Genomic DNA, 24,418 nt, shown 5'->3' on the forward strand with positions numbered 1-24,418 from the left:
TGGCTTCCATACATACAATATATTATAAAGCAAGGCAAGGCAAGGCAAATCCAAGCACTTACAGTAGGGTTATAGGGGTTAAATGTTTATAAACATTGCAAACTAATCAGGGTACAGTGAAGGTTAAGTTTTAAGTACAGTGAAGTTAAGACACCAAATACCCGTCTACATTTTTCAAGCACCTCTCTGTTCTTTTCTTTCAGGATTCATAAATAACAATACAACAGAGGCTCTAGTATTAAATTTCAAGATTTAAACTTTTTTTTCATATTATAAGAAGCAGGATACAGTTCCACATTTCTCAGAGTTTCAGAGTCTGCATCAAAAGAAGACTGATAGAGATCGCTGTATCTTGCTGCAAGGTTTCTGAATTCTTCCATGGAGAGTTTCATCTGCAGTAGTACAGAGTGGAGGCGAAACAGAAAAAGAAGCAAAAAAAAAAAAAAAAAAACTAGTCATGATTGAACATAATACATAGAGAATTCAACTGAGAGGTTTATATTATATTGGCCTGTCCTTTTTCCTATGCTTATCTATCACTTATTTTCACTTCAATTATCATAGCATCTCTACACCAAGCCCACCTATTCTTAGATCAAAGGCCAGTCTCTACTGCAGAGACTCCTACATGCTATCCTAAAATTCTTTCTGTACTTGGCTCTAGTTCTCTCTTATAGCTCTGTATAAAATGAAGCAAGATGAGATTATTGGCAGCAAGATCAGACTCAAATCTCAATTCATGCTTCTTCCTGTGGATGAAAGTACCTTACTTTGCCAAAAGTAGCATTTGCCTTGTCTCCTTGTTCTGATGTTAGCTTGCATGTAAGATTTTCTCTTTGCTACAGACCCCACATGTTGCTTTCCTATTTCACATATCTCTTCCCCTCATTTCAGATGAATAAATAGAAGGGACAGGACTTTTCATATTTATGGAACAGTCTGCTCTGGAAGATCTGCTAAGCTACATGCATAATGGCCTTTAAAATAAGTTAGATAGAAACTAATGCACTCTACTGGTTCCTGGCATCCAAGAAATGACAATTTTCTGATCATTTGCTTGTTTCAATGCCCTAATATTTCAGTGATATGTTAATATATACTGTATATGTAAAACTATATTATTAGGGATATTGCAGGGATCTAATGTCTTTGAACATAAAATAGTTATTGATTTAAAATATCAGTATACCACTTTTCAGTAAATTTCAAAACAGTTTGATAATTTTCTATACATAACACCTACTTTTGATTCCATGCAACTTGAAAAATTAAACAAAATTAGATTACACAACTGACAAACAAAATTAGATCACAAAACTATAACGTTTTGGAGTGTTTTAAGAAATTAACGGCCAAAGATATCCTGAGATGGCTAGCATTAACTTGCCTTCTACAGAAAAATGCACGAAGGGGGAAGAAATATTTTGTGGGAGTTCTCCAAATGTTGGACCTGTACCTGGCAAGGTCATGCTTTTAATGGAGGTCATTCCAATTTCCATTTAAAAGGGAATATCCAGCAGGATTTCATTAAACAGATCTTTAAGTGGTGGTGGAAGTAAAATCTAGTCTAAAACAATTAATGCCTAAATAAAGATATGAGAGCCCTTTTCACGTACCGCAAGAAATGCACCACAGAAAACAACCATCAGTTTTCTGCTCTCAAAAGCATTGGATATAGAATATTGACCATAAGTTACAAGAAGGCAGATCTCAGTTGACATTAAGAAAATTTTTTGCAAACAACAGGAATTTTATTACAGAGCTACTATAACTCTTAGGGGAGCATCTGTCTTAAATTCCCTTTTTCAGGATCGATTTCTATGACTGAAGAGAAGGTGATGAAGACTCAATGAGTGGTGAAACTGGCATTTACAGATTTGGAGAATGCAACTGTGTGAAAGACCTTTATGGTGCTAGAAATGGATTGGAAAAGTGATAGGCTTTTATCCCTATTTTTCATTTTGCCTTGGTCAGAATGAGGCAAAGCAGGCCCCACAGAACATCTTGAATCCTCAATGTGTCACTTCCTCAGTACCAATAATGACAGCACAGAGATTTAAAAACTCTCTGTGGGCAGTGGAACATTTATTTATTATTAGAGTGATGCATATATCTACCCATCTTGTAAATGTAACTACTGATTGATATCTTTAAAAGTTAGGGAAGCCATCATACAATTTGTGGGACATGATAGGAAGCTTAGAGAAAGATAAGTATGTCCAATCACACTTGGCCAATAAAGAATTCTATTCTATTCTATACTATAAGGAAATTACAACAGCTTTGATTCTGCTTTGATTAAGGCTTGCTCCAACCCGGTGGCTCACAAATTTAAAAGAAAATTACAACAAGCCTCTTAAGTAAACAAGTAGCAATGGTTAGGTAATTAGTATAGTACTTTCAGCAAAGATGAACACTGTTAGCCTACACTATAGGAAGAAAAATTGTTCCTGTAATGCTACCACTTGTAAAGGGGACTCATGGAGCCGTAAGACCAAAGATCAGGCAACTGCAGTGGGAAGACAAGTTTTCCTTATAAATCACTCAAGGAACCTGAAGAATTATTGAGAGAAAAATACGAAAAATAACACAAGAATAATTTATTTTAACAACCATGGTAGCACTTTTGTGGTTTAAAATAAATTTTAAGGGGTTTAGTGGGAACTATGGCTAGTGATGTGATACTTGTGGGGGTAAAGTTCCCACCAAACACAGGTACTCCTCATTTAGTAACTACAAATGAGACTGGCAACTTGGTTGTTAAGCAAGCTAGCTAGCTAGCTATTCATTAATTAATTAATTAATTAATTCATTCATTCTCCCGAAGGACTCAGGGCGGTGGACAGCCAGAATTAAGATACATATAATATAAAAGTTAAAAATAACTAAAATAAATTAAATCGATCGGCCTCCCAATTTAAAGCCCCACATCTATACAATTTTAAAAACTAACCCATAAGACCTTTTAGGCTAGGCCGGCTTGGTGGAATAAAAAAGTCTTCAGGGCCTTACGGAAAGTACAGAGGTCCGGGATCAGTCGTATTCCAGGAGGGAGCTCATTCCAGAGGGCGGGTGCCCCCACAGAGAAGGCTCCCCCCTGGGGGCCGCCAGCCAACATTGCTTAACCGACGGCACCCTGAGGAGCCCCTCTCTGTGAGAGCGTATTGGCCGGTGGGAGATTATCGGTTGCAAAAGGCGGTCTCGTAAATACCCTGGCCCTAAGCCATGGAGCGCTTTAAAGGTGAGAACCAATACCTTGAAGCACACCCGGAAGACCACTGGAAGCCAGTGCAGCTCGCGCAGGAGAGGTGTTACATGGGAGCGCCAAGTCGCTCCCATAATCACCTGCGCGGCCGCATTCTGGACCAATTGGAGCCTCCGGGTGTTCCTCAAGGGGAGCCCCATGTAGAGAGTAGTCCAGGCGAGAAGTGACTAGGGCATGCGTGACTGTGCATAAGGAGTCCCAATCCAGAAAGGGGCGCAACTGGCGTATCAGGCGAACCTGATAAAAAGCCCCCCTGGCCACGGCCGTCATATGCTCTTCTAAAGACAGCCGTGTGTCCAGGAGGACACCCAAGTTGCGAGCCCCCTCTGTGGGGGTCAATGACTCGCCCCCAATAGCCAGCGATGGTACCAGCTGGCTATATCGGGACGCCGGCATCCACAGCCACTCGGTCTTGGAAGGGTTGAGTCAAAGCCTGTTCCTCCCCATCCAGACCCACACGGCCTCCAGACACTGGGACATCACTTCAAGGGCATCATTGGGGTGGTCTGGGGTGGAGATGTACAGCTGAGTATCATCAGCGTACAGATGGCACCGCACCCCAAATCCATGGATGATCTCACCCAGCGGCTTCACATAAATGTTGAACAGGAACGGCAAGAGGACCGACCCTTGCGGCACCCCACAAACAAGGCGCCCTCTGCCCCCCTGCCAACATAGACTGCGACCGGTCGGAGAGATAGGAGGAGAACCACTGCAACACGGTGCCTCCCACCCCCAATCCCTCCAGCCGGTGCAGCATGATACCAGTTGTTACGTAAAACTGCCTGCACTTACTTCAGCTTTCCTTCGTCCTACATAACTTTAAAGGTTGTAAATGTGAGGATTGGTCATAAAGTTACTTTATAATTAAATTATAATTTTATAATTATAATTTTATAATTAAAAAACAGTCATTAAACGGAGACTAGTTGCAATTTCTCTAGACTCTAGAAGGTTCAAAGGGGCTTTGCATAGATGTATAACTCATGTGAGTAATCACAGAGAATCATTATGAAAAGTATGTTCACACAGTAACAATGCAGGTAGATCAGGTCACTTGCCTGGTTGGAAATACGACCACATCGCTGGAGATCACTGCCTGAAGTCATGGCAATTGTTGTGGCAATGGCAGGTGGGGGACTAGTCTTCAGGCTATTACAGGTGCAAATGAGCTGAGAGAAAGCCTGGAGAAGGTCAATGCGTAGTTTAACAAACCCACACTGAAAGCTCAAAGGGTTAAGTGGTGTGCTGGCAGCCTGGGAGGGAAAAAAAATAACTATCAGGTAAAGGCATAACTTGGAGGTTCATAATCTGAGTCCAAATTAAGTAAGGAAGTAAATAATAATCTAGTAAATGGTTGGAAATGATTTTCCAAAGAGGAAAGGAGGGCTTGTCTAGATAGTGAGGGATTATTTATTAAAAGCAAACCACTTACACAAATGACTGTGCAGATGGTAGCTTCTGCTTATGTTTTGAGACTGCTGCAATTTGCATTGGGGGTGGTGGTGGACTATATTTAACATATAGATTACCAAACCAATATCATTTGCACAATGCTCTGGTTATGGTGACCTAGTATAGTAGTTCTTCACCTACTTCACTGAGCCAATTAAATCATCTTCAGAAGAGAAGAGGAGGTGGGGAACAGGACGAACAACTAGTGAATGTAATATTTCAAGGACAAGATGGTACAGTGGATTACTGTCCTGTTGTTATGAAATATGTTATGATACTATGGGTTTGTAATATTCTTAAAATCCAATTACCTAATCTGATTCTTGAATAATCCTTTGAATTCAAGCTAAGGGAGGCAAGATAAAAGAAAAGAAACACAAAGAAAGAGAGAAAATTCCAAGAGGGCACTTGTAAAGAATATCTAGGCATCAGATCGGATGCTTTTTGCAGTGATGAACATCTTATCATAATTTTGTTAATGTTGACCGCAACACTTTATTTGCCCAGTTTCTAAATATCCTCTAAAGGGCAGAGCCAAAGACACTCCAAATAACCAAGGAAACATTTGTCCAGTGAGAGGAATAATTATATCAGCGATCCTCAACCTTTCTGGCTCCACTAACCAGTTGGGGAGGCGGAGGGATGGTTTCACATACACAACCTAGATCCCCCATATGCTCAAATGAAGTTTCACTTACCCGCCACTCACACTGCCCGATTGGGGACCCCGGAATTATATGAACACATTTGTATAGTTTCATCAAATAAAAAGCTATTACAAGGTTAATAAAGACTCAACCTGACACTTGTAAAAGCCTTGATTTTCATATATTCTTTCTATTCAAATTACTCCATTTTCATAGCATTATGCAATTAAATACATTTTCCGCTCAATATAAACTGTTTCATTTCTGCTTAGCTGAGGTTGAAAAACTGCCTTGTTCTGGAGTCAGAAATGACAATTGTACAACACAAGAATGAAGGAATTTAGCTAACCTAACAAGTAAGCTCTTTACCCATTCTTTTCTTTCTATCACACCAAGTGACTTGCTTCGAAGACATAATTTCTATACCCAGAAAATCTATAGAATAAATATAGACAGCCTATGTTTGTAAAAGTTCTTGAGCCTGGTCATGTGATGACACTTAACAACTATATCCCAATATATTTTGATATTTAGATATCAAAATTCTGGTCCAAATTATGGTTGTAAATTGAGGACTACCTGTGACGCTTATATCTATAATATGGATTTCAATATTTAATCATCACATCTGTACGTCATTTTTCTTTCAGGGAACTTAAGAGCCCAGTAAAATGGGAGTATCAGAGTAAACTTGGGAAGCAAATAATAGGCCCAGCCTCAGAGGTAAATGTGACCACAGGGGTCTCTAATTCAAAATTTGATGTTCTAATTTACAACAAATTGGCTGATGAGTCACTTTGTGAATGAAGCTTTATAAAGATATTTTAAACCTCAGCTTCATTTCTTTACTTTTCATCTCAGCTTTACTAACGCATCTCAAGATTATGTGGCAAATTCAGCATTTCTGAGATGAATAATTAATTAAGTATAATTAATAATTAAGTATAATTCAGTTGCAAATCCTCTGCCTCATTAGAATACATACAGCAGGCACATGAACCTCTCTTTTTAAATGCTTCAGGAATGTGGAACATAGTTGTATTCCTGCAAAAGCCACATTTTTATTAATTAAAAAAAATTAGCTTGTGGGAAGAAGGATCTCTTTTTGCAGAAAGGAACTTTGGCACTTGACTGATTATACCAAGAATCAACGATTGCTCAAATTGCAGTCAAAAATATTAGTGTTCTGATTCTGCCTCCTCCATACTCACTCTTGGATTAAAAGTTAATGCATGTATCAAAGCAATTCATGGTGTGCTCACACCTACACTCTTACACAGCAGTATTTGGTGGCTGAAATTACTGTGGGAGTAAACTAGCTGCACAATAAATGAAGTTATTGAGAGACTAAACAGTCCTCCCTTCCACATTGCCCACACTGCTAGTTCAATGAGGGACACGCCCGTGAGTTTTCTTTTGCAACAATAAAGAATTTTATTGCTAAAGGTGCAAGATATTTTTCCTGTTCTTTTTTAAACAGTAGATGTATCTGACCTTCAAATAATCCAGCCATAGATTACAGTCTAAAGGGAGGACCAGAAAAGCAAAGAAAAGGATATATCAGACAGGATTATCACATGCACCATTGGAATGCCCTACTAACTGTATTTGGTTCTTCTCCAAAAAGGGAGGAAGCTTATCGGAGCACTTGTCCAGGTCTGAGCCTACCAGAGGTCTAGGAAATGATGGAATCTCCAGCTCCTAAATAAGAACACACTGAATCATTGCTGAAATCTCAGTTCCAGCCAAAGCTTTTTCTGAACCATGAGATATAAACTTCAATTGGTTTTTCAAGGATACAGAAGGCTATAGCTCAAAACAGAAGAAATAAAAGATTGTTACAGGCAATCCTCGATTTACAACTGCAATTGAGCCCAAATTTTCTGTTGCTAAGTGAGACATTTAAGTGAGTGTTGTCCCATTTTATGACCTTTCTTGTCACACTTGTTAAGTGAATCGCTGCAGTTGATAAGTTAGTAACCCAGCTGTTAAATCGAATCTGGCTTCCCCATTGGCTTTCCTCATCAGAAGGGTTTCAAAAGGTGATCGCATGACCTTGGGACACTGCAAACAATGATAAATATGAAGCAATTGCCAAGCATCTGAATTTTTGATCACATGACTATGGGAATGCTGCAAAGGTCCTAACTGTGAAAAACGGTTATAAGTCACTTTTTTCAGTGCCGTTGTAACTTTGAACGATCACTAAACGAATTGTTGTAAACCAAGGACTACTTGTACTTTGACTAACAGCTCTGCAAAAGAAAAGAAAAAAATACTGACCGTTAAAGAAGCTATTCCTTTGTGATAAGATTTTAGTGACTCAGCAATGCAAGAAAGGGCAGAGCTGTAATCGTCCTCTTGCAGCCCGGTTAAGCACTGCTCTGCATGGGAGAACTCCTTCAGACTGTTCAGCCAGAAGTAGAAGTGTTCTGAAGCTACCTGAGTCAGCAGGCTTTGATAAAGCTCTTTGGCCATGCCATGATTGCCCTACAAAGGGTAAATGCAAACAGATGCAATTCGCAGGAAGGCAGCAGAAAATTCTATATACTTAAACATAGGAGATAGAGATAAACATGTATCTGAAGCAGCCTTGCAATGGATAACTCAAGTATAATCAAATTTGCTAGCAATCTTCCCTTCTGTGCTGTAATAGTGTCTGTGCTCTATCTCTGTGTGTGCGTATGTGTGTACATACATACAAACACACACACTCTCCCATCAACAGCTGCCCGAATAGCATATACAGCACATGATACTGCACTGTGTTCTCAGTAACACCACATAAATTGCATACAAATAATTTGATTTGCCAAGAAAATTAATGTTGACTAACTGGCATTTGTAACCAGAATTTAATCTGGCACATTTAAGCCAGAAAAGATTCTAGTTGCTTAGAAAGAAAAAGTTACATGATGTTGAATGAGGCTTACATTCTCCCTTGAAAGCTGTCTTCACTTTAGATCTGCTCCTGAATCTAGTACTGAAACTGAATGCTAAGATTTCAATAGAGGTCAAGAGGAAATCTCCCTAGGGAAGATTTAGAGTGCCAGATGTGCCTTTTCCAGGATACATCTTATAAATGTATAATGCATATACAATACATACTGTATACACACACACACATATAAAATTATAAATTCATATTCCTTATAAAACTAATAAAGGTGGGGGGAAACTCTAATAATCTGCTCACATCATTGCTTCACACTAATGTGTGAAGAATATGACTTTCCTAACAAATCAATCCCACTAATTACCAATTTGTTTGCAGCCATCATTATGACATTGCCAAATATGGGATGTAGCTGTCTAAAAAAAATCATTTGACTATAGAGCAGTGGTTCTCAACCTTCCTAATGCCGCGACCCTTTAATACAGTTCCTCATGTTGTGGTGACCCCCAACCAGGGGTGGGTTCTAAATTTCTTTTACTACCGGTTCTGTGGGCGTGGCTTATTTTGTGGGCGTGGCTTGGAGGTCATGTGACCGAGTGGGCATGGCTAGCTGGTCATGTGACTGGGTGGCCATGGCTATGTGTATAGGGACTACTCAGAGGGCTGAAAAAAAGTCATTTCTGACAGGTCCTCGCACTTTTGACTGGTCCTCACACTTATGACCATCCTCACATTTATGCTTGTGCAGCATTCTTAACAATCATGTCACTCATTTCACAACTGCTTCTCTTCAACATGGTATAAGATAGGGCAAAAAACGTAAAATGTGAGGACAGTCGTAAATTCGAGGACTGGTCAAAAGTGCGAGGACCAGTCAGAAATAACTTTTTCAGCCCTCTGAGTAGTCCATATGCATAAAAGGATACAGCAATAGAGAGGGATGAAGGAAGGGAAGGGAAATTAGAATAGGAGTGAAGGTAAGAGAGGGAGGAAGAGAGGAGGAGAAGGAGAAAGAGGAAGTAGGGAGAAGAAGAAGAGGGGGGGAAGAGAAAGTAAGTAAGAAAGAAAAGACAGAGGTGGTAGGTTTGAGGAGAAAGATTGCTGTACAATAAAAAAGATGAAAGGGAAGAAAGCCAACCCCAAACAAATATAAAGATATTAAGATAAAGAATGAATTGTTAAACTTTAAAGAATAAAAGAGAACAAATAGGAATAAATAGCAATAATTAGAAACACACATACAAACATACAACATATTTTCTTTGAACAGAGTATTTGGCCGGTCCACAAATTTAAACAGTTGTAGGAGGTTAGCAGCCACCCCTTTCCTAGAAGAATGAAATATTTTGGGAAATATTAAAAAGGCAGAATATTATATTTCCCTGGATGAGAAATGGAGAAGCATATTTTACAGATAAAGCAGCTCCCACCTTCCTGCTCCCCACCCTTTGTTAATGGGCCAGAGGCAGAAAGTCAATCCTTTGTCAAAGGACATTTGCAACACAATAGCAACAGAAACTAACACAATGGGCCCCATCAAGCCATGTGATCCTGTCCATATTAAAACATCTTTCCAAACAGTCTCCATGTTTCCAGTGTCTTTTTCCCCACTTGGAGCAGAACCCAGAAGGATATTTCTTCCAACACAGTATTTAGTCATTTCAATTAAATTTACAATTTCTATATTTCCTTTTTACCATATTTATTCAACTATTTTTTAAAAAAACCAATATTACCCTTCATCCTCATCTCTAATCTTAATCAAATTCAATTTTTCCCTTCTATTCTATATTATACCCCTTTGCATTGTCATCTATTTTTATATTCATCCTCACATTGGTTAATTATGTAATACAGTTGTTTAATACAAATTCAACATTTTAATATAAATCAATTAGTTATATAACTATCTTTTTTGTATATTTATCAATATGAACATGAATATTCCAATTATTTCCATGCAATCCAATTTCTTACAAATCAATTAATTATATTTACCAATAATAATAAACCAAATAATTTCCCCCCTATATTCCTCCAAACCACAACTTAACCATTTCTGCTTTCAACACAATATACAATTAATAGTATCTCAATTATTACAATTCCCTAGTTAAATAGAGCTTTTTTTCTTTTGTGTTTTAAAATCTTGAACCTCCTCTTGCCCTAAATTTCCCATTGTTTGCAGTTTTGTACCTACCTTTTTTGGTGAGGAAAAAGAAAAAGAAACCTCTCTGCCTCATTTTGTCACGTTGCAGCTAAGACCCTGCTTTCGCTTTCTTTTCAGTATAGCTAGGGGGAAAAAAACTTGCTCCAGGAATTTACCTCTTTGCAGCTAGCTCTTTGAAGCCCCGCGGCAAGAATTTAAAGTTTTTTTCCCTCTAGCCATCAGCTGGGACTCGGGAGCAGCAATAGATTGGGAGTGGGCGGGGTAAGCGAACGGCGACCGGGCGATCCAGCAGAGGCAGAGGGTGAGTGAAGGTGGGGGGGGCGAGAGAGGGCTTTGGCGACCCCTGGGAAATGGCCGTTCGACCCCCAAAGGGGTCGCGACCCCCAGGTTGAGAACCGCTGCTATAGAGGCTTTCTTTAGGTTTGCTATCATTAGAAGTATGGCTGATGGAAATGTGAGATAGAATTGTTCTTCATACTGTAGTTATTCCCAGGCTCTGAAAGTTTCTACCAAGTCTCTTTCAGGCCAGTTCTCCCTTTGCTACATTCCACCAACAGACAAAGCCAATTTATATTTAGGTAGGTCTCTTTACACTTAGGTGGGTTTCAATTGATGAAGTTGAGAACATGCACAGAAATATTTGAAAGTGTATTTATTGTGCTTTTGATTACGTTGTTTTATCTACTTGTTAGCTCACTGGGTATCATCTATTGGAGGAAAAAAGGATTTACTTTATATAAACTATATAAACTACATAAATTATTTTACAGCTTCAACTCTGTTTTAAATCCTTTTTCAAATAAAGAATAGTCATGGTGGCGCAGTGGTTAGAATACAATATTGCAGGCTAATTCGGCCTACTGCCAGCAGTTCGCGTCTCAGGGGCTCAAGGCTGACTCAGCCTTCCATCCTTCTGAGGTTGGTAAAACGAAGACTCAGATTTTGGGGGGCAATATGCTGACTTTCTAAACCACTTAGAGAGTGCTGTAAAGCACTATGAAGCCATATAAGTGCTATTATTAAAGTTCATCAAAAATACAACTATTTTACATGAGAAGAGTTGGGCATCTGCCTCTGCTAGATATGATTTCCTCTGAAAGCAAAATTTCTATAAAGCATAGAAAAAAAAACACAAAAAAAAATCATGTATTAAGAAACCTGATTTATAATTATGGACCACATACCATTCTTGAAGCTTGCCTGGCTATCCTATAAGCTGTCCATCCATTTGAATCATTTTCAAGCTGTTGTTTGATAACAGCTTTCACTTCAGAAGATAATGTCTTCTGACTGGCAACGAATATCACAGTAGCAAGAGAAACCTAATGAGAGAAAAAAAATCAAAAGCGTTGATTAAGAAGTAATCCACATAAGGGTTTGACAGAATGCTGAATTGGATGAACATCAACTATTTGACTACAGGTAGCCCTTAACTTACAACAATTGGGACCGGAACTTCAATTGTTAAGTGAAGCAGTCATTAAGTGAATTGCACCCAATTTTACAACCTTCTTTGCTGTGGTTAAGTGAATCACTGAGATCGTTAAATGAACCACATGGTTGTTAAATGAATTTTCCTTGAGCAGTGAACTGGACTAGAAGATCTCTAAGGTCCTTTCCAACTCTGTTATTTTTTATTCTATAAATACAATATCCAGTATAATTTTGACCAAAGTGTGGTCAAACCCAAATCTGAATAAAATCATCATACTGAGAAACACATTAGCATTTTCCATAATGATTCTAATCATTCCTTAAATAATGAGGTATAGGACTATTTTCCCATAATGATAGAATAAAACTTCCTTCCTTTGCAGCTGTCAAACATTAGAGCAATTTTCTAACTGAAAAAAAATCTCGTGATCTCAGGATAGGACTGACTGTAGCAAATGTGCACCCAATTACTTTGTATATACAGGTAGTCCTCGACTTATGGACCAGAATGTGCATTCACTGCAATCATTTATCGAGTTGGTATCAATTTTATGATGAGTTTTATGGTGGTCATTAAATGAACCCCACAGTTGTTAAGCAAATCGCACTTCCCCAATAGATTTTTTTGAATAGAATAGAATAGAATAGAATAGAATAGAATAGAATAGAATAGAATAGAACAGAACAGAACAGAACAGAACAGAATAGAATAGAATAGAATTCTTTATTGGCCAGGTGTGATTGGACACACAAGGAATTTGTCTTTGGTGCTTATGCTCTCAGTGTACATTAAAGGACAAGATACATTCGTCAAGAATCATAAGGTACAACACTTAATCATAGGGAACAAATAAGCAATCAGGAAACAATGAATATCAATATAAATCGTAAGGATACAAGCAACAAAGTTACAATCATGCAGTCATAAGTGGGAGGAGATGGGTGATAGGAACGATGAGAAGGAATGATGACAACACCAATAGTAATGCAGCCTTAATGAATAGTTTGACAATGTTGAGGGAATTATTTGTTTAGCAGAGTGATGGCGTTCGGGGAAAAAACTGTTCTTGTATCTAGTTGTACTGGTATGTAGTGCTCTATAGCATCGTTTTGAGAGTAAGAGTTGAAACAGGTTATGTCCAGGATGCGAGGAGTCTATAAATATTTTTACAGCCCTCTTTTTGACTCGTGCAGTATATAGGTTGTCAATGGAAGGCAGGTTGGTAGTAATTGTTTTTTCTGCTGGAAATTCGTTAAAAACTTGCATATCACAATCATGTGACAACAGGACGTGCAATTGGTTGTAAATGCAAGCCAATTGCCAAGCACTCAAACTACAATCACGTGACCACAAGGGTGTAATGCTCATATGTGTGAGTACAGATTTTAAATCACTTTTTCCAAGGCCATTGTAACTTTGAATTACTATTAAAAAATGTTCAGAAGTCAAGGACTACATCTAATATAACACAAGCGTCCCTAACCCCTGGACCATGGACGATTACAAGGCCGTGGCCTATTCACAACTGGGCCATCGTGTTAGTGGCAGGCTGGCATGCACACACATACGTGTGCATGTCAACTTGCAGTTGAGCTGCATGTGCATGGGTGCTGGCCCATCACTCGCGCAGCTTGGTTCCCCTCTCCTCTCCCCCAGTTAGGCCACCAAGCTGCAAGGATTGGGAACCACTGATATAATAGTTAGCATTTGCTATCCATTCATCCAGTAATGTTCTTTGCAACCTATGTTTATTTTCCACATACCAAACATCAAATTTATGATTGTTCATTTTTAAGCACTAAGGAAAAGTTTCCAAAGAACACAGGACTCATGGAAGAAAATCAGTTATACTTGTTAACAAATATCCGTATATTTTTAAGTCAGGTTCCACAGCACGTTAACAAGAGATTAGAAGAGTCAGCAACAGTGTGAAGTTCTCACATTTTCCACTACATTTGCAAAGGCCAGTCAGGCCAACCATGTAAAATAGGTGCCATCTACTAGGCAGAACAAGGATTGGGAACAGTTGCTTGTTTTAATAAAAAGTTATATTGAAATGAGCTTTTATATTTCCATTGTTGGCTCAATGAGAAAGTTCATGTAACTCTTTATTTTCTACATGGGTATTGCTTTATTACCTTCATTTTAAAATGCTTTGCAGGCTATTATTTTATTTTAACCATCTTTCTAATTACACTCTTTTGTTTCTCATTTGCAAACACATCCTCAAAATTATTTTCTTCTCTTACACTTTCTCAGATTGATTTTTTTACACTGGTGATCACTTCTTGGGCTCTTCATTTTTCTCTCTGCTGCAGACATAGGCAACATTCCAATGACTGAGGCTACTGAATATGTGAGGAGGATAGAGTACTTCAAAAAGGATGGGGCTATTTCACATATTTATTTATTCATTTGAATTTATTAGCTACTCAAATCCAATGGACATATGTTGGCAGGGCTAGGGTGCTTACGTCTCAGTTGTTTTTCAATGGTGATTTAACTTCTAGGGATTGCATTATATTTTTCATCTGCTTCTAAAGCCTCATCTGCCTCTAAAATGAAGGAAAATAGGCTTTCAGTTTTCACTAATTATTGTCAAAGGAAGTATACCCAAAAGAAGACTCAGGTGGCTACAGGCAGCCTTTGCCTGGTAATGTTCCTTCTCCCCATTCATTGCTTCTTCCCTCTTTCTTTCAATGCGGTATCTTTTGGGGCCTCTTCAAGTAGGGCTTTTTAGTTTTGATTGGTTTGCTTTGGTTCCAACACAAAAATCTCCAGTCTGTAGTCACCATGCAAATGACATTGTTTAGGCGTCTTATTTATTTCATGGAATTTCAAAACATCCAGTGATATCATTCATTAATTTAAGTACTCGCTGATGTTTTGTTTACTGACCAAATGGAATGACTTTTGGAAAATTCAGCACAAAACTAGCTGGTCAGTGCAATTCTTTGCTGTTAGTCCTTCAACTCAGTTGGTAAGGATCAACAGTCCTAAATTAAAACTCCTTGTATTCAGTTTCCTGAACTTCTGGAAGTTGTATTTGAAAAGCCCTAGATTCCTCATGCCTATCAGGTTTGGAAACAGGTTGTCTTTTGAAGGTCATGGTTTGTAGGAATAATTTGCCAATCTTAGTGGCATCTCTAGGGGTTTTTATCAGCAAAGATCTGTCAATTCTCTCCTGGAAGAACTGGAGAATAAAAACAACCTAATCATAGAAAAGAGGTGGACAAAGACAGCACTTTATAAGGAAGTCATGTTTTCCACTCCATTTATCAATACAACAGTTTAAGTCAGGGATGTCCAACCTTGGCAGCTCGGACTTCAACCCTGGCTGGGGAATTCTGGAAGCTGAAGTCCACAAGTCTTAAAGTTGCCACCCCTGATTTAAGTGTTACATACTGTATATTGTCAGATAGAAACTAGTTCTGCTGAATGTTCATCAAACGTTTATTCAGTCTGAATTCAGATTTGTTACCCAGAAGAAAAATTCTGAATCAGAGTTTCTTACCAAAAGCTCTTGCTGTTTATTGGCAGCAGAACAGCCAATCACTTTATAGAGATTCATTAGGTCTCCCAGCATTCCATCTCCTAAGACGGGTAACTGCATGGCAATGGCTGCCAAACAATGGCATATGAGAATTCTAGCAGCATCTTGAGCACAAGGTAGCTGTGTCAACAACGACTCCACAATGGATTGGCTCAGATGGGGGCGACTCTTGGCTAGCTTCACCATACAAGTGAGTACAATCTGTATGAAAACAAAATGGCACTTTTTCAGCTTTCATGATACCTAACTGTTTGTTTTAAAGATACTATCTACTTCAGGTAGTCCTCAATTTATGACCACAATTGAGCCCAATGTTTATGCTGCTATGCAAAACTTTTGTTAAGTCTGTTTTGCCTCATTTTACGACCTTTCTTGTCACAGTTGTTCAGTGAATCTAGCTTACCCATTGACTTTGCTTGTCAGAAATTTGCAAAATGCGATCATATGACTCTGGGACGCTGCAACCATTATAAATATGAACCAGTTGCCAAGCACCTGAATTTTGATCACGGGGATGCTGCAATGGTCGCAAGTGTGAAAAATGGTCATGTCACTTTTTTCACTGCCATTATAACTTGAACTGTCATTAAATGAATGGTTTTAAGTTGAGGACTACTATCATAGTTTTTATAACACAAAATAATCTGAAGCAAATTTATTAATTTCTACATAGTTAGTATTTGGGAATCTATGTATCAATTTGGATCTAATTTTAAACCAAAGTTTAGTGTTATGTTGATAGTTATAAATTGCTATTTTCCCCTTTTTCACCTCTGGCTAGTCAAAAGGCAATTAGAAGACTCCACATTTAATAGTTGGTATAATAGCAATGTCTCTATAGATATTAATAGTAGGTAGGAATGCTTCTGCAGACATTTCCTTGGGTGTGCACCAGCCATGTTTCCCATCTTATTTTTATTTTTTTAAAAGATTCTTTGACATTATGGTCCTCTCATTTATACAATGTCAAACTACATGATCCCAAAATTTGGATGAAGAGCCAGAACACATCTTGGCATCAAAATAAGATCAATATTGGCACCAGCCAGAGCAACATCACTAACACAGTTCTCTCTTGTGCTCTGCAAAACATGCTATTCCCCATGAACAAGACCTGAATAAGAATTTCCTTTGAAAATCCTGATTACTAGTTCAGTCTGTATAATGGAAAGAGCACATTCTAACATAAAGGACTCAAAAAGCATTAACTGATTTTTTTTTTTTACCTGAAGGCATACTGGGAATAAATGCAATTACTAAATTTTCTTCTAAACAATAGTGTCATTGCTTGTTCACTAACTGCACTTTTTGTGTGATCCAGGACAGCTGCAAATACCAAATATTGTAGTAACAAACCACAAAGACATCTAAAATAACAAATATCAAAGTAACAGATAATTATAATAAAACAAATATTCAGGAAAATCCGCTTACATCAATTAGTATGAGAGACAATGTTAAAAAAACCCTTACAATTTACCTTTAAGGTTGCTTCGGGAGATGAACTCGGTTCTTGGCTACAAAGAACAAGAAGAGATTCAAGGCCAAAGACTGCATCTTGTTCCAATGGCAAAAGTTCTAGGGGATAGATAGATTATCTTCAATCAATCAGAATAGAGCTGGAAGGTACCTGGAATTCTTCTAGGCCAATTCCCTGATCAAGCAGGAGACTCTATATTTGACTGTCCAGTCTTTGCTTAAAAATCTCCAGTGATGAAGCACCTACAAATTCTGAATGCAAGCTGTTCCATTGTTAGGAAGTTTCTCCTTAATTCCAGGTTGCTTTTCTCCTTGATTAATTTGTATCCATTGTTTCTTGTCTTGCCTTCTGGTGCTTTGGAAAATAAGTTGACGGCCTCTTCTTTGTGGCGGCCCCTCAAATACTATCATGTCACCCCAGTCCTTCTTTTCTTTAGACTAGATTATTCTTTATTCTTTACATACTAATCACTCTAGTCACTATGGTACACAGGACTATAGAAAATTACATTTACAATTATTTATATTGAGGCTCTGCCCTGGAATATAGAACTCTTATCACAGCAACAGAGCAGAGCCAAAATCACTCCAAAAACTAATATATTCTAATCGTTCCAGACTTATTGGCATGTGTTTCCAGAAAAACACAAACAATTTAGTCTGTAAGTGTTTTCTTGCCTGGCATCCAGCCAAAGTGGTGTTATGAAAAAGGCTATAAGATTTGATTAGGAACTGGAAAGCAACATTATTGTTTATAGTTTCTTTTTCATCAAATTAGCAAAGAGGAAGAAGCAATAGAAAACAGTGGAACTTAGGAACATTTACACTGCACTCTCAAAAAAGAACATGACATGCTATGCTGAGTGTCACAAACTATCCTGCAAACCCTGCTCCTTCCACACCTTTTGGAATTACCTTTTTCTTGACAAGAAGCAGCTATATTTGTCAGAACACGTACTCCATGTGCTGCAATATTCTGATTATTATGGTAACAGCTTTCCTGGGCAAGCTTGACTAGATCAGATGACCTTGCTGTAGTAGACTTTGCTCCTAGGTGAGAAAGGGTTGTTTTTAAGCAGCATGGTACCATTTATTACATGAAACAGGCTTTTTTCTGTAGTTTTTAGACGAAAGGGAAAATTAAGACGTTGGTCATATTAATAGTAATGGCAAATCTCTAGTGATGAGTAGATGAAAGCATCCAAACTATAAGAATCTCTTGTCAACAGAGAAATAAGAGCAACATGAATCACAATTTTTCAGTGAATGAATGAGAAAAAAAACTACAACTGGATTTTCAAAAGGTTACAGGCAGTTTGCACAAAGGATTTTTCTGGGAGGATCCAGAATGAGTAAAAATGATGCTGAATAATATCCCTGTTTAATGGTACAAACTTTTTTTTCTTCAAGATAAATTTAATTGACAACAACAAGCTGACTTTGTATAAATATACAAAAGTATGAAGGCTATTGCTTAACGCATTGTAAGCCGCCCTGAGTCTCCGGAGAAGGGCGGCATATAAATCAAAATTTTAAAAAAAATAAAAAAAAAATAACTGTATTATTGAAATACAGTTATTTCAATCTCTCAGGTCACTCATCATCACGGTTTCTGGACATATCCTATATCTCAACTATCCAAGCTTTGAGCTCTGCACAGTGATATGCCTGAACATTACTGGCATGCCAATAGCTCTACATAAGTAAGAGACAGATACATGCACATCCTGTGTGTGTCAGTATATTGAATCTACACCAGAGTGGTGGAAGGTCAGTGGTGAAATCCATTTTTTTTTTACTACTGTGTGGGTGTGGCTTGGTGGGCGTTGCAGGGGAAGGATACTGCAAAATCCCCATTCCCTCCCCACTCCTGTGGGAAGGATATTGCAAAATCCCCATTCCCACCCGACTCTGGGGCCAGCCAGAGGTGGTATTTGCTGGTTCTGCGAACTACTCAAAATTTCCGCTACCAGTTCTCCAGAACCTGTCAGAACCTGCTGGATTTCACCCCTGTGGAAGGTAGATAACAATATGGTGGCTGGCAGTATAATCTCTACATTAAAAGTCCTATCTTAATTGGGATAGCATGAATTGGAGAAAAAGTGGACATTGCTTATATTTGAGCATACCACTCAAAATCTGACAAAATTGGCAGATATATTTATCATGTATACATGTAAAATGGATACAACTAAGGTGATAACCTACTCTATAGATTTCTGACATAAGGCTGAAGTGGGGGAATGGAGCTGGAAAAAGTATTTTAAAGATTTGTTTGGGAACCATACTGAACCTTGAAGAATGAAAATAATGCTATAATTATTAATGTTCAAGAAAAATACATACAAAGAAAATCATGTTTTGAGAATTCAGGAAAATGCTAATAGAGCAAGTATGGATGGTACAACTGGAGAAATATTAAAATATGGATTTGGCTTGCTTATGTATTGGCTGTATAAATGATGGGAATATGTGGAAGAAGTCTTATTCTAAGCCTCGCAATAGGGAGAATGTTATTTTTTTGTTGTTGTTGTCCTCATAAACTACCTATGGGGCACAGCTTGTAAAGAATGAGGGTTTGGTGAAATTCTGTCTGATTAGATACAAGAAATGCAGGGAAATTGATCTGTCCAAAGGAGATATTTCAATAAACCCATAGCTTTTTCTATACTTTGCTGACTGTGGCAATTTCTAATAACAAACAGTGAACCAGAAACGCAGTTGAAAATTTCAGTCACAACCATGGCTGAAACACTCCAGCATGATTAAAATAAACAGGACACTTTTCAAGAAAAAGGACTACTCATTAACAGTATTTTTTATGTTAATGCCATAAATAAATACCTAAATAAGAAAAATACCCCAGGATTAGGCTGATGTAATCTATTCATACCTGGAGCAATGCTGAAGTACTGTTTGATGGCTATTGTATCTGACAGGGTAGAAAGCACAGATAGCATGCCTAGTTTCAAGCTGTCATAAGGAGTTTGAAGAGCACATTCACACAGGGCCTAAAAGACAGACAAGAGAAAAACGATTTTAAAGAAAAAAAAATCTTACATCAAATCCCAGGCAATTTACATATACCTATTTACTACCTGACAATTCATAGCTCAGTCAGTAAAGTACCTCTATTGACAAGCATTTTATTGGCCACCTTAAACAATACTTTGAGGTCATACAACAACTGAGTGATCAAAGCCATCCTGCACATTATAATTGGGTTTTATAACAGTTACCTTGTACACAAGGCAATATTGCGATGGCAGGCAAAAGTGAACAGAGCAAGAAAATATGGGTTTTGCCTGTTAGGCATAAAGTGTTCTTCTCCATCCTGGTCTCCTCCAATGTGTTGGATTACAATTACTATTCCAAGCTACATTGGAAAAAACTGGCACAGAGTTTTCAGCAAAAACCCTCCATTTTCAAATCTGAGCTCTGCAGAGGCACAAAGCCTATAGATGAAACTGTACCAAGCCACAAATAAATACCCCTTGATTGTTGCATTTTGAAGTATTTTATGTGAATATTTGAATTTCTTTAGTGCAAACGTTTGGTTTAGAAACAGTATTTTTTTAAAAAACCTAATTGGGGGCTTTATAATTTTATACATTAAAATGTATAAAAACCCCAATTAGGATTTTTTTAAAAATCTCTACACTTTTGTAAAATTCTGGTGCTTTTTTATATGCTGCTGATCCAAATGCCACAGCGTAAACTCTAACATCCTCATCTTAAATACTACATTTTATTGGACATTATTAATTATGACCCAACTTCTACGGTTTACCAAAAGACGGATTCTATATCTTATTCTCCCTATTTTCCAAATAAGGTAAAGTAAGATTTCCTTTCTCACCACAGACAACTGGTCCATTCAGGTAGTGGATTTTTCCAATAATGGAACGAACTGGTCTCTCAGAAGTTTAAGAGAAGAGTTCAAACAGTGGATTCCTACTTTCAAGACCACAGCCTTCTGCAATCTTGAAGTGGGAAGTAAGCCAATACAACCTAAAGTGTCTTATAGATTTTTCCATGAACTTCAGAGGTACAGCCTTACAATATGTTTTAACGGTCAGCTGGATATTTTTCATTTTTGCAGCAGCATTCACTCTGCAGCCAAAATACATCTCATGGGAAGTTTCAAGGTTTTCACTTATTTTATATCTTCCCTTCACTTCCTTTTGCTTTCATATGAGCAAACCACATTACAGATACTTTACTAGAGGGCTATAAATACTTAATAAATCTTCAATATAATGACCAAGAGACACAATTACTGAGATGAGTTACTGAAATGAACAAAATGAAGACGGTACCAGTTGGATATGTTTTTTATAAAACTGAATCTGATCTACATAGTGATAACTTTATGTTCCTCTTCATTACTTATTTGTCATGACAAATCAGTTGTCAGCTTTGTTCCAAGCATGCTTGCTTTAAAAATTGTAATCTAATTTTTTAATCCTTTCCTGAAAAAATTTTCCTATTTGGAAACTTAACACAATGGACTGGCAAAAAGTTCTTTTAAAAACAACCACAACTACATGATATTGGCTAAGGAACAGATTCCAGAAATAATGAAACCTTCTTGGATCTCCTATGAATAAATAATAGGAAATATTATTTTAAACAATTGACTTATAAAGGTGAAAAAAGGAAGGCAGAAAAGCATGGTAGGGAACCCTGCCCTTTACTTCTAAGATCTGTCTGTTACAGCCGCTTGTTTATGGAAGAACAAGACTATGAAACCTAGTTGAAATGCAATCTTAGGCAACACTTAAAAAAAAAGCAGGCCATATATGTCTATTTAGTAGACCAGTCATAATATTTTTAGTCATCCATAATTTGCAACACCTAAATGTGCTGTATTGAGAAAGGTTACCTTATATATTTTTCATTAGTTAGGAGCAAAACATGAAAAAATAAATGAGTCCTATGTTTCAATTTCAAATGCAGTACTTAAATATACTACAGAAACTGTATTCAGCCTGCACAGGAAGTTAAAGCAGAAGTTAGTGGCAAATATATACAAAACAATCCTTCTCAGAATCCCTAGTCTATCCAGACACTTAAAACATTTTAAGTGCCACATCAATGACACAAGGTCACCTGAGGAGTATCTTATAAAGAAGATTAAAAATCTTCCAATCATAATTCTCTCGGTTACAAAATTCAATCCATGGATTTTAACATTGGCATGTTCTCTCTTCCTAATAACTCTTTATTACTGGAATTGATTCTCATTTGCATGCAGAATTTATGAATCACACATTAGGATCTGCATGACGAACTGTTCATTTTCAGTGTTTTAACTGAACACCATTTACCTCTTCCATGATGCATTCTCCATTACATTCTATTCCCCCTCCTGCTACAGCCCAGCAGGAATTTTCTGTACTCCTGAGCTCACTCTTTAGACGGTTTAACTTGAATGCACCACTTTACAGTTTTTTTCTATAGCTTTCTATACTTCTGCAAACCTGGGGATTCCCACTCCCAACTTCAGAGCATATAAGATTTCAATTGAGAGGAAAGGAGCATCAAATAATGCTACATAATAGTTTCAGAGTTTACAGAATAAATAGATACTTCCTTCTACAGGTAGTCCTTTCTTAACAGCCACAACTGGACCAATAATTCCATCATTAAGCAAAGTGGTTGCTAAGTGAAACCGCAACTGTGTTTACAGTATGATCTTATTTCAGCTTGCTTTACAGACCCATAAAAGTTGTAAATGCAAGGATTGGACACTAAGTTACTTTTTCATCACTGCAATATCTGCAAATAGTCACTAAATGACTAAAGCAGTCATTTAGCAGTGACTAAATGAGAATTACTTATAAGCAAAATAGGACTGAAACCTAAGAGAGCCTGGAAGGAGGAATGAAATAAGAGAGGGACAGTTAAGAGAAAAAAAGGGGGAAAGAAAAAGAACAGGATATATATACATATAAGAGAAAAATACATTGGCATTCATTGTGAGAACAGTAAACTAGCATTCCTTAATTAAGCATGGATTCTGAAACTTTTAACAGAAACAATTTATATCCACATTGATACTACTACAGTGTTTCCCCGAAAATAAGACCCTGTCTTATATTTTTTTGAACCCCGAAATAAGCGCTTGGCCTTATTTTTGAGGAGGTCTTATTATTTTGGGGCAGGTGGAGCAAGATGGGGCTCCTCTTGCTGTCTTGCCTGATTTCCAGCTCTGCATTTAAATATTTTCTGGGAGGGCTTATTTTAGCGCATGTGCTCAAAAGCCCGATTGGGCTTATTATCAGATGTCTTATTTTCGGGGAAACAGGGTAAATGAAATTGTAATATTTATAAACAACTGGTTCTGTGAGTAAATAGGGCACAAAATATAGTATCCCTCCTGTGTTTAATATATTACATTACATAGAGAAAAATGATTAAGAAATAATAGTCTGGATCCCTTTCAGTCAGGATTCAGACTTGGGTATGAGATGGAAATGGCACTGATCACACTTTTGGATGATCTCTGATGAGGGCAAGATGGGGGCTATGCATCCATCTTGCCCTACTTGAACTCTGTTGCTTTCAATAGTATTGGCCATGATAACCTTCCGGATTGGCTCAGAGGATTGGGGGCAGGTGGCACTGTGTTGTGCTGGCTTGCCTCTTTTCTCTGGAGCCAACACCAATTGGTGGGGAAAGTGGGGAAAAGATCCTGTCCTCAGCCCCAACTGTGTGGACTGCTGCAGGATTCAGTGCTCTCTCCACTCCTATTCAATATCTACATGAGGCTACTGGGTGAGCTCATGTATTAAAGCTACCATTTTGGATGATGTCAGCAATATTTTAAAGTGTATTTATTTATCGTTTCCCCCCCCCCCAAATCTGTGCCACTTTTGATCAAATAAACTCAATGTCACTATATGCCATCGCAGTGCTGAAGTTGTACCATGCAGGACCTCAGAAGCTTAATTCAACAATAATAAAATAGCTGCAGATCAGCATAAATAAAAAAATAAATAAAAGAAACCTCTTTTTTTAAGAGAAGACCTACATCAAACATGAGCAAAGAAATAGAATATGTTTGTATAGCAAGGCAAACCAAAATACTATGTGCTGAAAGAACACACTGTTGTTTCAAGATTTATATTGATTTGATATATTACCTTAATAGACACAATTCTATGCATATTTATTTATATGTAAATCAAATCATTTCCTGCCCAATGCAAGGATTTAGGAATGCTTTTAATGGTCAATCCCAAAGCAAACATTTCAGCCTCACTAGATGGACCAGATAAAAAACACAATCAGATGAACCAATTCTATTTTATTGTAAAACTATATTACAGAAACTTGCAAGTCTGCAAGCAATTCTCCTGCTCCCCCAACCCCTTTACAGCCACAAAACTAGGGAGGGTCTCTTCTGAGCCTCCTGCCCTCCCACATTCTTGCGATGGATTAAGCTGCTTTTTATCTGACCATTCCCTTGGCTGCATCTCTTTGCCCTGTCTCCCAAGGTCATCCCCACATACC

The 24,418-nt window shown here is 37.7% G+C and overlaps 1 protein-coding gene across 2 annotated transcripts in view; it reads right to left on the reverse strand.

Moving 5' to 3' along the window:
* The window catches only part of INTS7 (integrator complex subunit 7), a 49,265-nt gene that overhangs the window by 14,508 nt on the left and 10,339 nt on the right, over positions 1-24,418 (reverse strand). For both annotated transcript variants that reach the window (XM_070948736.1, XM_070948745.1), the window contains 8 exons: positions 19,794-19,911; positions 17,816-17,950; positions 16,902-16,999; positions 15,383-15,622; positions 11,618-11,755; positions 7,651-7,857; positions 4,327-4,521; positions 289-392 (listed from right to left, as the gene is read on the reverse strand). In XM_070948736.1, the coding sequence (XP_070804837.1) occupies positions 289-392; positions 4,327-4,521; positions 7,651-7,857; positions 11,618-11,755; positions 15,383-15,622; positions 16,902-16,999; positions 17,816-17,950; positions 19,794-19,911 (1,235 nt within the window). The remainder of the gene's footprint in view (positions 1-288; positions 393-4,326; positions 4,522-7,650; positions 7,858-11,617; positions 11,756-15,382; positions 15,623-16,901; positions 17,000-17,815; positions 17,951-19,793; positions 19,912-24,418) is intronic.

Source organism: Pituophis catenifer, unplaced genomic scaffold (assembly GCF_029215685.1).
Source record: "Pituophis catenifer annectens isolate HBS135680 unplaced genomic scaffold, rPitCat1.0.hap2 SCAF_1, whole genome shotgun sequence".
NCBI classification, from domain to species: domain Eukaryota; kingdom Metazoa; phylum Chordata; class Lepidosauria; order Squamata; family Colubridae; genus Pituophis; species Pituophis catenifer.